The 16,750-nt window shown below is 39.5% G+C and overlaps 1 protein-coding gene across 1 annotated transcript in view; it reads right to left on the bottom strand.

The window, feature by feature from the left end:
- The window catches only part of LOC100486629 (rho GTPase-activating protein 20), a 48,471-nt gene that overhangs the window by 5,655 nt on the left and 26,066 nt on the right, over positions 1 to 16,750 (bottom strand). The window contains exons 3-13 of the mRNA XM_002936793.5: positions 11,344 to 11,514; positions 11,025 to 11,174; positions 9,617 to 9,658; positions 8,628 to 8,712; positions 7,248 to 7,325; positions 6,164 to 6,230; positions 5,660 to 5,848; positions 5,025 to 5,197; positions 4,274 to 4,435; positions 1,275 to 1,384; positions 274 to 463 (exon numbers count right to left, since the gene is read on the bottom strand). Of these exons, the coding sequence (XP_002936839.2) occupies positions 274 to 463; positions 1,275 to 1,384; positions 4,274 to 4,435; positions 5,025 to 5,197; positions 5,660 to 5,848; positions 6,164 to 6,230; positions 7,248 to 7,325; positions 8,628 to 8,712; positions 9,617 to 9,658; positions 11,025 to 11,174; positions 11,344 to 11,514 (1,417 nt within the window). The remainder of the gene's footprint in view (positions 1 to 273; positions 464 to 1,274; positions 1,385 to 4,273; positions 4,436 to 5,024; positions 5,198 to 5,659; positions 5,849 to 6,163; positions 6,231 to 7,247; positions 7,326 to 8,627; positions 8,713 to 9,616; positions 9,659 to 11,024; positions 11,175 to 11,343; positions 11,515 to 16,750) is intronic.

Here is a 16,750-nt window from a genome sequence, read left to right as displayed (position 1 = left end):
TTGTTTCCAACATTTAAGTAACTGCTTCTGAAAACATGAATGTCTGGAATGTTAGCACATCCAGCAAACATGCAGAATAATTAAGTCCTATGTTAACAGGAATAGGCTATTGTAATAGGATAATGTCACAGTGGTGACATTTGTAGCCCAGTAGGATATCATCTCAGTGGAAGCGGCATTAGTAAGTGTTGCCCAAGGAAGTCAGAGACTAGGCCAGGATGTGAACACAATAACAACCGAGAAAATGGTTGATCTAAAATGAATAATAGTTACCTTTTTGGCCGATCTGCTCTCTTCCTCAGGGTCATTGGCTGTGGGTAGCCATAACATGGTGGGGGCAATGCAAAGAGCAAGATTAAAAGCGGTCATCTGATTTTCTTCAGACTTCTTCTCAATGTGATGCAAAACACCAAATAAATGTTGAAGCAGAATAAAATTGGCTTCTGGCAGCTGCTCCAGTAACCTGCATTAGAACAGGTTGCATCTGTTAGCAAAGTGTACCTTGTTGGAAAATCCTAAGGGGTATATTTATCATGCTGTGTAAAAAGTGGAGTAACACATTACCAGTGATGTTGCTCATAGCAGCCAATCAGCTTTGCTTTGGATTTCTAACTAATTGCTGATTGGCTGCCCTGGGCAACATCACAGGTAAGGCTTCACTCCACTTTTTACACAGCATGATAAATATACCCCTAAGTGTTTAGGGAACAATATAACCCCCTATTGTAAATGATAAGGATGTTGTAGGTAACTGAGGAGCTCCAGGCCCACTTTAAGGCATGTGGCCTTAGACTGATCATCATCATTTATTTATATGGCATTAGCAGGGCAGATGGTCTTGCTCATAAGCTCAAGAGCTTACAATCTAAAAGCAGGCAATTGAAACAAGATAATGTATAACATAAAAGGTGGCTACAGCTGAGTAACTGCTAATATCTTGAAGTACTCTGAGCAATCTACTGAAGCACAGTAAGAAGGGGCTGTTCTTTCAAAATCTGTTGTATATTATTCAATATATATATATATATATATATATATATATATATATATATATATATATATATATATATATATATATATATATATATAAGCAGCGTTAAAATGGCTAATATCTTGAGAACTAGTGGCATCACACACTCTCACTTTTTTAATCATTTTTATGTGTAGGATAATTAAATCTTTACAATTAATTATAAGGGTGTTGACAGTCCCCATGTGGTTGTGTGATAACAGAAGGCAATGGTAAAAGAATTTTTTTTATAAGCTGCACTGACCTTTTTATTATGTCAATCTTATATTCATGCTGTTCAATCTCCGTAGCCTCCATCCACAGCCCGTACATGTCTGAAGATAGAATACTGTCAGGTATATTGCGCAGAAAATCCTGAATCAAATATACATGTATAGTACAATGGTCAAGAACCACAATAATGCAAATACTGTACAAACATGAATCCTGCACATCACTGCTAGCATGAAGATTTGCATCCATTTATTTTAAAATTATCTGACAACTGTTAGAACATTCTATAGACACATGGATATATATGCACATCTATGCTTGGAATTTCAGTGAGGAATGAAGTAACAGCTGCAGTTCTACAAGCCCATAGCAATGATTTCTTAATGTTGTCAGTCGGCAATGTTCCCTCTAATGTCTTGGTAGTGTGCACAAGCACATACATTAAAGGGAACTGTGTTGGTCAGTATAAGCTGCTAGTTGCTCGCTAAGGCTGATGGCACAAGGTGAGATCTGTCGCCCTTGGTTAAATCTGCAGGTGACAAATCTCCTTTGAATGCTTTCCCACCACAATAAAGTGAATGACCAGTGGGAAACCATAGTGTGGTGCTTCATCTTCCGAAGTTGCCCGGAGTTTCCTCGCAAGGATGCGTTCCCACTGGCAATTCACATTATTGCCAGTGGGAAAGCATTTTGGGAAGATTAGTTGCACCCGGTTTAAAAGATTTAACTGCTGGTGACTAATCTACCTGTGTGCCATCAGCCTAATGGTTACTAGATCTGCATTCCCCACTCACGGTATTACATGGCATGTGTAATATGCTGGATCTGTTCAAATGCATACATCATATCCCCCATGAATGCTCAGTTTACTATTTATTTTCTGCATGTGTGTTACATACCAGTTACAAAATCCCCTGAACTGGTAGCATACCCATGTTTTATTTACCATATAGGTGCCCAAGAGCCTATGGCTAGGGTGGCAGCTTTAAGGGGGCAGTCCTCCGGTGTCTATATGGTCAATACGCCCTGACAGGAATGCACAGTATTGCAGAAAGCAGTTGAATTGTTCCACTGGCTACTGCAAGTTATCATGCATATAGTTAAATAAGGGGATTACCACCATATAGTCAGCTTTTATACGCAAAGTAAATTGTTTTTGTAAACACAGTAGCCTCATGGAGTCTGTGAATCTTGGAAACCTTTTAGGTGTCCAAAGGTACCATGGAAGCACACGTATGTAAAGGTGGCCATATACTGTATGTCACCAAGCGAGAAGATCTTCTCCCTATATGCCCACCTACGGGTGAGCGACAAAATTAAACGATCAAATTAAAGGGCTGGGATAGGAAACGTCGGTTCAGGGACCACATCAACAAACTGATGTGGCCCCCGATCAGATGGAAAAATCAAAACTTGCTTGATTTCAGGCCAGATGTTGGTCGGGGAGGCCCAAAGGTGGTGCCCATACATGGGCAGATAAGCTGCCAAATCGGTCTAAAGGACTGATATCGGCAGCTGAAATCGGCCCGTGTGTCGGCCGATATCGGCCACCTTAAAATACTTAAAATACCTTAAAATCAAATAAACAGAGCTACATGCACAGATACACTAATAAAATATGAGATATACTCAGTGATATTGAGAACATATCTTCACAACCCAGCATGCGATAGATCAACTTTAATACAAAATATTAGGGCTCATTTATTTATTTAAGTCCAATTGCAGTCCCAGCAATTTCCCTGCAGCCAGATACGCGTAACACCAGTTTTTTAAAGGCACAGGTAACCAGTTATCCAGAAAGATCTGAATTATGGGAAGGCCATCTCCGTTAAACCCCATTTTAAATACAGTATATAAATCAAAATTTTTAAAATAATTCCTTTTTTCTCTTTAATAATAAAACAGTACCTTAATTAAGCTGCATTAATCCATATTGATAGCAAAACAATCCTATTAGGTTTATTTTATATTTAAATAATTTTTAAGTAGACTTAAGGTATGGAGATCTAAATTATGGAAAGACCCTTTATCTGTAAAACCCCAGGTCCTGGGCATTCTGGATAACAGGTCCCATACCTGTACTTGCATTAAAATGCTCTCCTTGCAAATCAGTATAGATGCACTGTGCCCTGCTTATTTCTTCCTGCTTTCTGTATTGAATCAAGTGCTGCCCCTATTTTACATGACAACACTGGAGGTTACTGGATTCTCCTGGCCAGGCAGTAGCTCCAGGGTTCCCTTTGTGCCCAGCATGAATAGGCACAGCATCGGCCTTAGTGAGTATTGGGTTTGACTTCTGCCCAAACCATGAAACTGTACAGCTGATGGAATATAGCTGCAAGATTAAATGACAACTTGTGTACATTTAGGACTTCTTTCAAATCAGTCATCTAAGTTGTATGCACTGGAAAATATGGATGCATTGTAGGCATTTCACAGTGTATTGAATCAGGCACAGTACGTGTGGGATTTCACAAGCACAATGGAGAACACAGCAGTTGGCAATGTTGCATAATGTACCTGGCATTGATCAGCTAGAATTTAATAGCCGTGCCCTGGCACATAAACATACAGTAAAAAGTGCAAGTTTTTGGGAGGGTACTGTTTGGCAGCTGTTTAAAAAGAGTTTGAAAACTACCCTATGCACCCTCAGGCTGAATCCATGAAATTCCTGATGACATTCGGAGAGGCCTGCGCAGGGGGTTTGTTTTTGTTCCACTGGCATGAGATGGCTATAGATTACATTTTTTTAATATATCCTGAAAAGCTATACTGTTACAGGAAGCCCATGTGAGTGCTCATTTTATTCTGTTCAGGCCAAGAAAAATATTCATATTTATAGCAGTCATTACAATCGTGATAAAAAAAGAGGACATGGCTGTTTTCATGCAGTCTGTCAGTTAAAATGACTTCACCACATAATACTGATTATTCATTTAGGGACCCCAAAAGTCCTATAAAACGAATAAATCCAGATGCCAAAAGTGTTACTGCATGTGTAGATTTATATATATCTGATGTACATACCGTAATTACAGCAGCGGCCACAAACACAGATTCTCCATCTATCTGCACCTCATCCCCAGAGATTAACTTTTCCTTTAGCTCCTTCCAAGTCTTGGCATTGGCAGAGCGCCTGAAGATTCCCTTGGTGTTTGGGCCTTCCTCATATAGCAAAAGGAGCATGTCCTGTGAAGATTGACAGTAGTAAACTTATCATTAATATCATTTTATATACATAATTAAAATGACAAACTAATGAAAGCAGAGGCTTGACTCTTTTGTAATCACTAGGGATCTTAGGTGCAAGGGTTTCATTTAGTGCAGGGTGCAAAGTAAAGAACGACAGCCACAATCTGCTATGTTTTTGCAGCAAGTCTCCACGCTCCAAAACAGAATGCAGAGACCTGTGTTTTCCCCATAAATACAGTGTAGCCTGCATAGAACAGCACTGTATTCATGGGGGGATGCACGTGGGCCTGCTTACCGCCTGCTTTTTCGTTCCTTAGTTCTCTTGCACTTGTGTCCAGGGTCAAAGTAAATAACTTGTGAGCCCATGTCATGAACATTTCATATACTTTATACATGAGGTTTGGTTTGGACACAATCTTTGGGTGCCTCATTGCTTTGGTCATGACATGTAAGTAGTTTCTCACCATGAACATTTAAACAATAATTTATAAGGAATATATCACCATTTATGTGCATTATCAAAGCACTTTTATTGGCACCTTATGCTGCCACTGCTGCTATTAAGTTAAACGGATCTACGTCTTACCATAATTGGTTTGGGCAGGTTGCCATTGCGACAGACAGAAGACAGGGACAATCCAAAGAGTTTTCGGGGTGTGCAGGGTGACTGGGATGAGGGGCTACTTAAAGGAGTACTGCCGCTGCGTCGCAGAGCCCAGTCAATGAGGGATTTCTTTCTCTTGTGTTTTTGGACAGGATCTGTAAAAAAACACAGCAATTATATTTAATTGTTTGTCACACTTCAATCATCCATTAATAACTTACTCAGAGCTGCACATATTTGGTAAGACTGGCACCCTTCATTGCATCTGTACAAGGGGGCTGGAAACGAGTGCAAGTTGCCTTAAACCAAAGCTCAATTACCACAGCTCATTTGGTTTGTTGGTGCCAAGGAAAATTAAGATTAAACAGATGTGGATATGGGCTAGGGATTCATCCTTTTGTAGTTTAAAACATCTTACTCCACTGCTTTAATCAGATATGTGGCACTCCAGCAAACAAGGGTGTCTCCTAGTGAGGTAACAAGATTCTATTGGCCTGGAACAAAATTCGCTGCAGGGACTCTTCCTTGTCAGCACCAACACCAATGCCCTAAATGATTAACAGATTCTTAATCCCAATTATTTGTCTAGCAGTGTGCCTATGCATGTACTATGGTACCTCTCCTCAGGTGCAGGGAAACGTGGCTTCGCAGTTTCAGGATGAACTGGCACTGTCTCTCTTTGGGGACATGTTCCATGATGACAGACTCGGAGCCTAAGTCTAAGAAGATGTTATTGTTGATTCCTCTGGATTGTTGCAGGGAGTCTCTTAGGCAGCTCATTGTGATACCGTATGGATACTCATGGCCTAGTGGGGAACAAATCCAGGTTACTACATTCTGACTTATGACCATACTGTACCAGAAATATATGAACGAATATCATTAGGGGTTTTTAGAAGGGTTACCCTTAAGGCTAACCCTTAAGTTTGGTCCCCCCATCACTGGTCCAGGGGCCCCCACCCCACAGTTTAGGAATATCTGCTAAGGATGTGCTGCCTTTCAGAACAGAATGAATAGTTCAACAACAACAACAAAAAATAGATATATTAAAGGCTGATAAAAACCCAATATCTCGTAGACACATGGAGCCTAGGCCTCGCTACTTTACAAGAGATACTCACCAATCAAAGGGTATGCAGAATCTTCTTTTCCTGACATCGCCCACAGATGGTAGTCGCCGGGTCTGCCCTACAGCCGGAACACAATAAGTGAAAACAAAAGGAATGGATTACTATAAGACCGAAGCAAAACACCCTTTCCTAGCCTGAGCAGTGACAGCCATTTAGAAAGCAAATGTTGCACAATAGAACAGATTTCAATCATGATTTTAACCCATCAAGAGGAATATCAGTAAAACCAAAAGACTTTGAGGGAAAGCAATCATGAGGATAAATTCCAGATAACTGACAAGATATTAAAGACATCAAAGCAGCCCTGCCCATTGTATTTCATTCCACATGGAATCCAAGGCTGCCCAGTGTGGAACACATGGAGCGTGCGTGCTCTCTATAGCCTTTGATTCCGTTTGTTTGATTCCAAATGTGCATAGCTCTAGAGCTGGAGATCCTCCCCTTTCCTTATTTTTGTAAAGTTTAAGGTCTTGATTATTTGTGGTTTTTTAATTATTTAGCTTTTTGTTCAGCATCTCTCCAGAAATCTCTTCAGCAGTTATCTGGTTGCTACTGGTCCAGTTTACTCTAGCAACCAAGCAGTGGTGTGAATGAAAGAGTTAACGATAAGTAGGAAAGGCCTACATAGAAAAATATGTAATAAAAAGTACCAAAAACAATAAAATTGTAGCTTCACAGAGCAAGTGTTCTTTTGGCTGCCAGGGTCAGTTACCCCAATATAAAAACTGGAAAGTTTAGCATGCATATAGGACACAATATATCAGACATACACACATTTAAGGGCAATTTGTACTACAACTTTTCCATGGGAGAAGAAAGGTGTATAATACTGAAGAACCACAAAACAACTGCCAAAAAGAAAGGGTATCCCAGCCAAAATACTAAAAGTATAAAGTGGGGTGCATCATGAATGGAAAGTGCTGGAAGTCACCCGAGCGCTGGTAAAATCAGTGACAATGAACACACAACATATGTTATAAACATGAGACAAGGAGCCCTTTCATATAAGCCAGTTATATTTTATCTCTAGTTGTCTTATAACCAGCAGAGATATTCCCTTTTTCTTTACACTTACCGGAATTCCAAGTTGCTGCGAAGCCAATTTAATCACTGTATCTGCTGTATCCACATTAGACACATTAACAACAGTGTTCTAAAATAAACAGACAATGTGACAGTGAGGCAAACAGGAAGCACCCAACACATGGCTGAAATGGTAAAAATTGATAAGGGAAATCTATTCCGCTCCCACTAGTGTTTACTGGAACTCTGCTAAGAATAAAAGAGATGTTGGCTTTTAAAATAAACAAGGCAAGATCACATAAAATGGATTTTGTAGCAATTTTGTTACATTTGTAAATGCGGAAATATGGATTCTACAGCTACTGATGTTAATCTTCTCGACTAATCATTAAACTAATGCCAACTATACCTTATTTATAATTTGAGCATGTTGTCATTTTAGGTATGTGTGAAGGCCTGTCCATGTCTGCATTTATAGAATAAGTAAAACTTTTTTTTTTTTAAATCTCTAAAATTACAGCCCCCAGAATAACATACCTGTACCTCATACCAACTAGCTTTATTTCGGTTTTATATTTCAGCAAGTTTAACTACAGCTTTTACTTACTTTCTTGTCTAGAATAAAGCTCCTCCTATTTTGCTTTTTGAGCACTCCTCTCTCTGACAATGAAGACCTCAAAGAAGTGCCTACTGGGCATGTTCACTGCCTATGCTCCAATGGAAATCAATAAGGCATGTGTAGTGGGCACCTCATTGAATTCAACATAGTCAGAAAGAGAAGGAGTGCTCAGAAAGCAAAAGGAGGCAGAGCTTCAAGCAGAGCAGAGCTTTAACGGAACCTTAGAACCTTTGCACTGTCACAGCTATTGTCCATTGTTGAGCCCTGAGCACAGGGTGGTTAACCTTATGCATTCTTATTTATCCTAGAACAGCAGCTGGCTCAGCCTAAACACAGGAGAAAATAGCAACAAAACATGTTTGCAGTCATTAAACATGGACTCCACCATGTCATAGTTGGGGCACTTAACGGAAGAGATAATTAATGTGTTATACTTATAGCAGGAATGTTAAGGAGGAAAATATCATTCAAATCCAGCACAGACAAAGCAACAGGAAGGAATCAGACTGGGTTGCCAAGCAGTTATTACATTTACTTGCTCCCTATGTATTTATATTGGTGGGCTACTACAAGGCTGTGCACATGACCTTTAAGAAATTCATGTACTGACCATGTATTGACCATCCTTCAAAATGTGTGCAATATTAATATATGTGTGCGTGTAAATCAGACTCCTCTATACTCTTTTAACCCCAGAAGCACTTGGGTCTGCTACTTGGAGGCTGAATGGAGGCATCAGCTAGTGGGTCAGAGAGAATCCGAGAATGATGGGGGGGTTATGGCAGCTAAAAAAACCAGGACACTGCTACTTACAGTGCTGAATTCCTCTGCGTCCAGGTACAGAACACTGATGGGAATTTTGGTCGGGTACTCATCTTTCTTGGCTTCGTTAATATGCCTAAAAATAAAGTGCACATTTTTAAAAAACTTTTTTTCCCTAGGCATTTGAAATTGAGTGATGTATAGAGACTTTTGCACTGACACTACAGGCATATCTGGGTACAGGTGGTACAAATTCCAAAACCCAAGTTAAACAGGAATATATAGGGGTATGAGTGGGGGGGCGAATAGCTTGCAATTTTTTAAGCTCCTGCTGACCAGAAAGTTACAATGTCCAGTTTGTGACCCTCCAGCTTGTAAATGACCCTCCAGCTTATGCCAAACTATACAGCAGCTATACATGCAGCTCACAACTACCTTTGAAAGTCACAATCTAACAGCATTGGGGGCTACATCCTTTACATACCTGCCACAAACACTAGAAGAATCCAACAGGATTTAGCCTGTGTTATTATATATCTCCAGAGCCCTTTTGGATTACATTGTTTTATAATAAACTGCCATCCCTAATATGTAAAAGAGAAAATCCTTGTTGGTACTGGTCTACAACATTGTGCATCACCAGTCTTTCCCTTATCTATATGCTCAGGTTTGATTGTCTCTAATATTTATGTGCAAATACCCTTCAACCTACTGTAACTGCCAGATGGTGCACAAGCATGCATTACTGGCACTTTAGCCAAGCCAACGGCACTGCAGTCCCTGTCTAAAGAGAGCCACCACTATTCATACAGTAGCATTGCCCCATTATTTGGCTGCATAGAGACAACCCTACTAGGTTATATGGGACAACTAAAATTACATTTAGTCAGTAACAATCTTTTGCTTCTACTTGGGTCAAAGACATTTCCTACTCCATCGAGTAGAAACTGGACACATCTGAAGTACCCAGTGCTGTTGCACACATTTATTGTCCCTTCTGAAAATGACAGGGTTAATGAGCTTTCAAAATAATCACTTACCAGCACAAAGTCGAGAGCCACTTCTCCTTGATGTCTGAGGAACTATGGCACAAAAACAAAGTAGAGACAAGTGAGCCCCACTCTTAATAAAAACACTTCTATCCACATATTATACTTCCTTCCCCTCATCCTCAACAAAAGCAGACAGCCTTTCCTGATTCTATTTTAATGCTGAAGCTGCAGCCAGTCTGGATTTCCTGCTACTGATGTCAAGATCTTGCATTGAGCCAAGTTTCCCTTTTGTTTTTATCTCCTTTGACCTGAACATGAGGTTTTTATTCACAGAATCCCTTGGGTGTGTGTACGGGGGAGAATCAGGCAACAGCAAGCTCAATTCTGGCTGCCATAGCCATCACTGAGTTGCGCCATTTATTAGAACATAAGCTTAAGTATGTAAGTAAGATGGATATATTGTTTCCCAACCATAACTCAAATCTAAACCTAGCTCATGTACAGCACTCATGGCTCTTTATCCAAGGTTAATCAAGGTTATTGTTGAAAAAGATGAATAGACCCTGAAAAGTTATGCATTGCCCTAAAATCCAATTTAAAAAAAAAATTAAACCTGATAATGTTCTCAACCTGGCCTAAAGAACCTATGAGGAACATCAGCCCCATAATTCCTCTTCTATATACAGGTATGGGATCTATTATCCAGAAAGCACAGGACCACAGGAATGCCATTTTCCATAGAATCATATTAAAGCACACAATTCTTTTATCTTAACTGATCATAAAACAGTAGCTTGTACTTGATGGTAACTAAGCTGCATGAATCCATATTGGTGGCAAATAATCCTATTGGGTTTATGTAATGTTTAAAAGCCTGTTGTGCCTATTGACACAGCCCACGTCGGGCACCTTTGGCCTGGAACAATGGGCACTTGCCACAAATACATGGAAGTACAAGAAGCATGTTTGGATGTTGGTATGCAAAAAATAAGATTAAAAAGGTAAGGAGTTTCTTATTCAGAATGCTTCAAATTACTGGAAGACCATCTCCATAGAGTCAATTTTAAACCATTAAATTCTAATTTTTTAAGGATCTCCTTTTTCTCTGTAGTAATAAAACAGAATCTTGTACTTTGTACCTTGTAACTAAGCTGCATGAAGACATATTGGTGGCAAAACAATCCTATTGGGTTTCATTAATGTTTAAGTAATTTTTTAGTAGATTTAACGTATGGAGAACTAAGTTACAAAAAGATCCCTTATATAGAAAACCCCAGGTCCCAAGCATTCTGGATAACAGGTCCCATACCTGTAGTAAGGAAGCCATCTTTGTAGCCCATGCTACATACCAGCTATGCTTCACACACTTCAGCATCATCAAGGGATGGCGACATCACTTTAGGGTCAGTATCATGATCCAGATGTTCATTACAGTCACATAAAAATATGCAGTTACCTGAAAGTCACAACGTAGTTTGTTGTGGGCCAGCCAATAACAAAAGAGTGGTCAGAGCTTAATTTTTTTTCAGAGACTTCACAGAGGGAGGAAGATGTCCATATATCACTCAAACGGATTTGTTTCTTTAGCTTCAGGGTGGATGAAGACCTGGATGAGAAAGGCCAATGATAAATAAACATAATCCTAAAGAAGTTTGACATACTGAAGGTCCTAAGACTGTATTAAAGTACGTATGTAATAGAATGTCATGGATAAATGGTCACATATCCATCATAAAGTCAACACAGTTATCTGTATTGTTAGAGTGGTTTCTTACTTTGACTTTGCAATAATGAGGGCATCACTGAACAGGTAGAGATGTCTTTCTTGGGTCTGCCATCCACTGGTTAACTGCACCCGTTCCCTTAGGATAATCATAGAGTTAGGACTGCAGAAAGCCCCAAGGAGAAGTCCATTACCAGAATGTGCAGGAAACAGTGAAACCTCTCTGTTTGAACAGAACAGCAGTTGAAGAAGGTTACCATGAGCATTAGCCAGAGTGTGCATGAAATATTTCAGTCTGACATAAAGTTGTAAGAAATGGGGAAAACTGTTCAGTGACATTATTCCTCGAGCCCTATTAAATTAGGTGCACATGTTCCAAAGCAACCTTGTAGCTTTGGAAATCAATCTCTAGCAAGCTCCAGGCCCTGTCTGTCGGCAGCTGACATGCTGACATCCAGCATTCCAAGTATGGTAGGGAGCAAAGACCGAGACTGCTCAAGGGCAATTGAGGTATATAATTGAATTGTACAAGAATATAATCTCATACTAACTTACTTTAGAGAATATTATCACACATTTACCCTGAGTAAGCTGTAAGTATTCATCCACACCAAGACTCCAAGAGTGGAGCTCAAATGTCATATATTTGGTGTGACATATGCCTTCAAATGTGCATAGAGGATTACTATTATAGGGCTGCTGGACCTCTTAGCTGTTACAATAAGTTCAGTATATAGAAGCCAGCACTTCTTGATTAATAGATTCTTTCACTGTAGTAAGAGGTTTTGTTCAGACTGGGCTGCCAGAGTACCACAGGGTCTCCTTGTGGACCCCAACCATGGATAATTCATTCAAACCCTTTGTATTACCAATATAAACCTTTATTAAAAACCTATTACACTTAGAACAGTCTACATCTATTTATTGTGAGAGTGTGGCCTTAATATCAGGTTCTCTGGTGGGCTCTAAGGGCCCAGTTCCAAAACTGATTTGTATACATATTTGCAAGCAATATTCAAACAAACACACTACAACTTTTTAGTTTTTTGACAAGCCAGTGCTGAATTAAGGTACCAGTCTGAGTTTATAAAACAATAACAATTTTATGTTTAGGTTAATATTGGTTTTTAATTAACAATTCAGGACAGTTAGATTTATGCTGACCCCTTAATTTGCCGTAATGAGCTATCGCATCATGGTCAAAAACAGTGAATTGGAAATATAGTGCTTCACATATTTTCATTACTAAAGCCATACCTTATAAATGTGCTACTGACAATATTTGTATATTTTACATAGATATTTTGTGAATAGTAGTGAATTATAGGTAGGATTTTCTTCTAAATCAAAGTCATTCAATATGATAACCCTTGCTTGGCAATAAATGTGTACCTAGTGGGCATGATGGATTGATTTGATCCTGCTGCTGGTTTGTACATGGGCAGCACAACGGGTTACTCCAATGAACACGCCTCAAGTATCCATGTATAAAATAACTCTACAAAGAATGGCTGTAAAGTATCCGTGGAACTAATGCCCAACTGCATGTGTTTGTCATCTGTGAGGTCATATAAGGATTTCTCTCTATTCCTGTCACATACACATTTCTTATTTCTGTAGTAACATTTGTTTCATAAAACCACAAGGCAGGAAACGTGCAGGCCTAAAAATATACCCCATAAGAGTGCACGACAAGACAAATGTGCAGGCCTAGTAATATGCCTCTTTACACCATAGGCAAAACACATGTGCTCGGCACAACTCGTGCAGGCATAATAATGTGTTCCATTACACTATCCAAGATTCATGTGCAGACTTAGTATTCCAAGTCATTGAGACATATACAGTCCTAGTAATGGGTGCTAAACTATAGGGAGAGATACACATGCAGATATATTTCATTTAATCATAAGAAAGACTCCTGTGCTGGCCTATTAACACCCCTTTAAACCAAATACAGATTTGCCAGGGCTGCTAATGTGTCCCATTAATCCATAGACAAGACACACATATAAAATACACGTGCAAGCCTAAGGGCTAAACTCAACGGGAGCTTTTGTCTAATGGTGTCAGATCGTCAAAACGCATCTTATAAGTTGTATGTAGTTTGATGGCTTTGAATATAATGGGACGGATATATAAATCTGATGTGTAAACTACATGAAAGTATTGCTATCTGACAATGTGCCTGTTGGAAGGGAATGCTGCATCTTCACCCGAATCTGATGGTGTCTGACAGACTTTTTTCTTTTTAAATTACATTGACTGTTGGACAAATATGCTGGAACAAAAAACTATCCAACACTGTGGTACAGCTGTGGAGATCAGACTCTGTAGGATCCTACAAAATCTTGTTCTGTTGCATGGTGTTGCTGTTGCATGACAAGATCACATAAAATCTAACCCAAAAAATCTGATCAAAATCTCCCATGGAGTTCAGCCCTAATAACATGCTCTATTAAACCACAAGGCAAAACACAAGCAGGCCTAGAAATGAGCTCCAATAAACCATAGGCTTGACACATGCTGGCCTAAAGATATGTTATATTAAATAATAGGAAAGACACATGTGCAGGCCTAGCGATGTATTCCATTAAACCATAGGCAAGACACATGTGCAGGCCTAGAAATACTCTCCATTAAGCCATAGGCATGTGTCTTGACCATGGTTTAATAAAACACATCTGTAGGCCTGCACTTGTTACTTGCCCATGGTTTATCTTGCTTATGGTTCCACTGCAGGCAGTTACTGTGCAACATGCCTTATGCTCTTCATATAAATTGAGTTACTAAGGTAAAATTAGTAACTTTACAGAAAGCTACAGCAATTACTGCAAGCAGAATTGTTATGGCGATTTGGCCTTTTACTGATATTTTTTTTCTTTTTAGGCTTTTTCCTTCCATATAATTTCAATCTCAGTGCATTATTTAAACATCTGCTTTGTGTACCAGACTTTGTCTACTACTGTGATTCTGCACCTTTAAGTGAGGATTTAAGACCAACACTTTATGTTTGAGAAAGGGTGGACGAGCCCCTCACCCCCAAAACGCAGCAAGGGTCAGTGTGACGCCATCATTGTAGAATGTGTCTGAATATGGAGTCTTCCAGAAAAGATTTGGCAGATGACCAAACAAAGTAATTTAACTGAAATATCCTTCAACTCCTGTTAGTCATAAATATTTGACTCCAGACATTTTATAGGCTATAAACACAGGAAAATCAGGGAAGGAAGGCAGCCTAATCTGAAACTTGATAAATCCATAAGCAAGTCCTTAATTATCATACAGAGGTAAGAAATATAGAGAAGACAGACAGGCACATAGGCAGGCAGAAAAAGAAAAGATGGCATGTGAAACCTTCTACCCTTTACAACGTTTGGTATCCTAAGACATGACCCCTTTGGTTTTTTTTTGTAAAGCTAGAAAAATAGGTATACAATCAGAGCCAAAGCTAGGCAAGTTGTTATGATCGAACCTAACTTATAGCAGTCTATCTTCAGCTGTACAATGGATTTGGAATGGAATCCCTGTAAGAAGCAGGAAGGGTGGAGATAAGAAAAAGCACTGCTGCTGACTCTCAGTACTTTATTTGTGGGAGCTTCCAGGCCCGTCATTGGCAGGGGGTGTCCTGTTTGGGGCCTAGTCAAAGTTGTTGTGACAGATGGTTATGAAATGATAGAGTTTTTCCAAGAGACTGAGAGAGGGTTTGGTGAATCCAGTTTGGACTGATTGGGGAGTGTGGCCAGACAGATGGGCATATTGGGCCCTATGGTTCATTAAGGTTTCTGCAGAAAAATGCAAAAAATGCAAAAAATGCTGTGTTTAGAAGACATGGCACATCAGATATAGTAAAAGACAGCATTGCAGGACACATTGGCCTGACAAAGATGTCTGCAAAAATAAAATTGTTTTCCTGAGAATAAAAATCCCATCTCAATGTCTATTTTAAGGCCCACAAGAAAGAGCAGTCCTGCAGTCTCCAAAGAAAATTACAGAAATAAACTGTTCCAAAAACATACAGCGAAAATCTGGAATTTAAGTGGCATTGCCAGAACAAAAGGTTACAAAGGTCTCAATTTCAAAGACTGATACAGGAAAGACAGGGCTTTGATTTCCATAAAATCACTGTCCTGGTACAAGGAACAGACTACAATAATGAACAAACAGACCTTTACTACCAGGTACAAGCTTGGCAAATTTATGTGGATAGCTATTAAAAACCGGAGTTGGCACAAACAAAAGATTATGAGGAAGAAACCATCTAGAGCCGAAGAATTGCTACAGGAAAGGCACAGGATGTCTAAGGGTATTGTATCGAAAAGAGCGGGATTTCAAACAACAGGAAAACAAACAGCTCCCACAATTTCTAACTTTATCTCCCACCCAACCCTGCTGACCTTGTATTTAGTAGGTTGGGCAATCTTCGGATGCTCACAGATACAGACTATTATTTAAGGCTGGTCACTGAACCCAGCTTTTTTCAATTAATTAACCTTGAGCTTAGCTGGAGAGCTGGCATATACTCTATAAATAATTTGAAAATTTTGGAGGTCAAGTTGGTATCACCAATGTTTAGACCCAGTTTACAGTAGGAAGTGTGAACTGCCCTCTTGCCTTTTTTCATCTACATTTCCACTATTTAATGACACCATTGTTTCTGTGCCACAGACAGTACTATAGGTATGGGATCCATTATATGGGATGCTTGGGACCTGCAGTTTCCTGGAATATTTCTTTTATTTGCCCCTACAAATAGTAAAGGACAATTAAAGGTAAAGTAAATAATGTTTATTTCATATGATTAATAACAAGAGCAGCCTGATTCATTTTGTGTCAGCCACCGGGGGTGGCAGTTTGTTTGGCACCCTAAATCACTTACCCCATGCAGTTTGGTCTGTGCATATGCCAAGCCTGGGCAGAGACTGCTGGAAACAAGTAGGAAAATGGCGACTGGCTGCCCTTCCATGAACTACTTCAGCTAGGCCAGTAAAATATGGTATGGTTGGCAACTCTAATTGCAAAGAATGCAGTTCTTGCCGGAGACCATGGGGGCTAGGTAATAAAAGGCAATAAGTATGTCCAAGAGCAGCAACCCATAGCAACCAATCAACAGGTGGCATATATTGGTCACCTGTTTAAAAGCAAACATCTCATTGGATGCTATGGGTTACTGCTCATGGGCCTTTTATTACATATAGAGTCATGTATCTTAGCGGCCTCTGCATGCATCCCCATGAGAACTTTCAAAATGTTTGATCACTGCAACTAGACCTAAAAAGAGTGCAGTTAACAGATGCTCTCACGTGCCAATTGTCATGTAATGTGACAGTACTGGGCTGCTAAGGACACAGTACATTGGCCAAAGAGGTTTTGATAAATGCGGCAAATTGATTAACACAAAACACACAATTTAGGAAAGTGCTTTTTGAGAAATTTTGCATTTATTTCTTCATTTTCTA

This window comes from Xenopus tropicalis, chromosome 8 (assembly GCF_000004195.4).
Source record: "Xenopus tropicalis strain Nigerian chromosome 8, UCB_Xtro_10.0, whole genome shotgun sequence".
Lineage (NCBI taxonomy): Eukaryota > Metazoa > Chordata > Amphibia > Anura > Pipidae > Xenopus > Xenopus tropicalis.
This window is presented reverse-complemented; position numbering and strand designations above follow the sequence as displayed.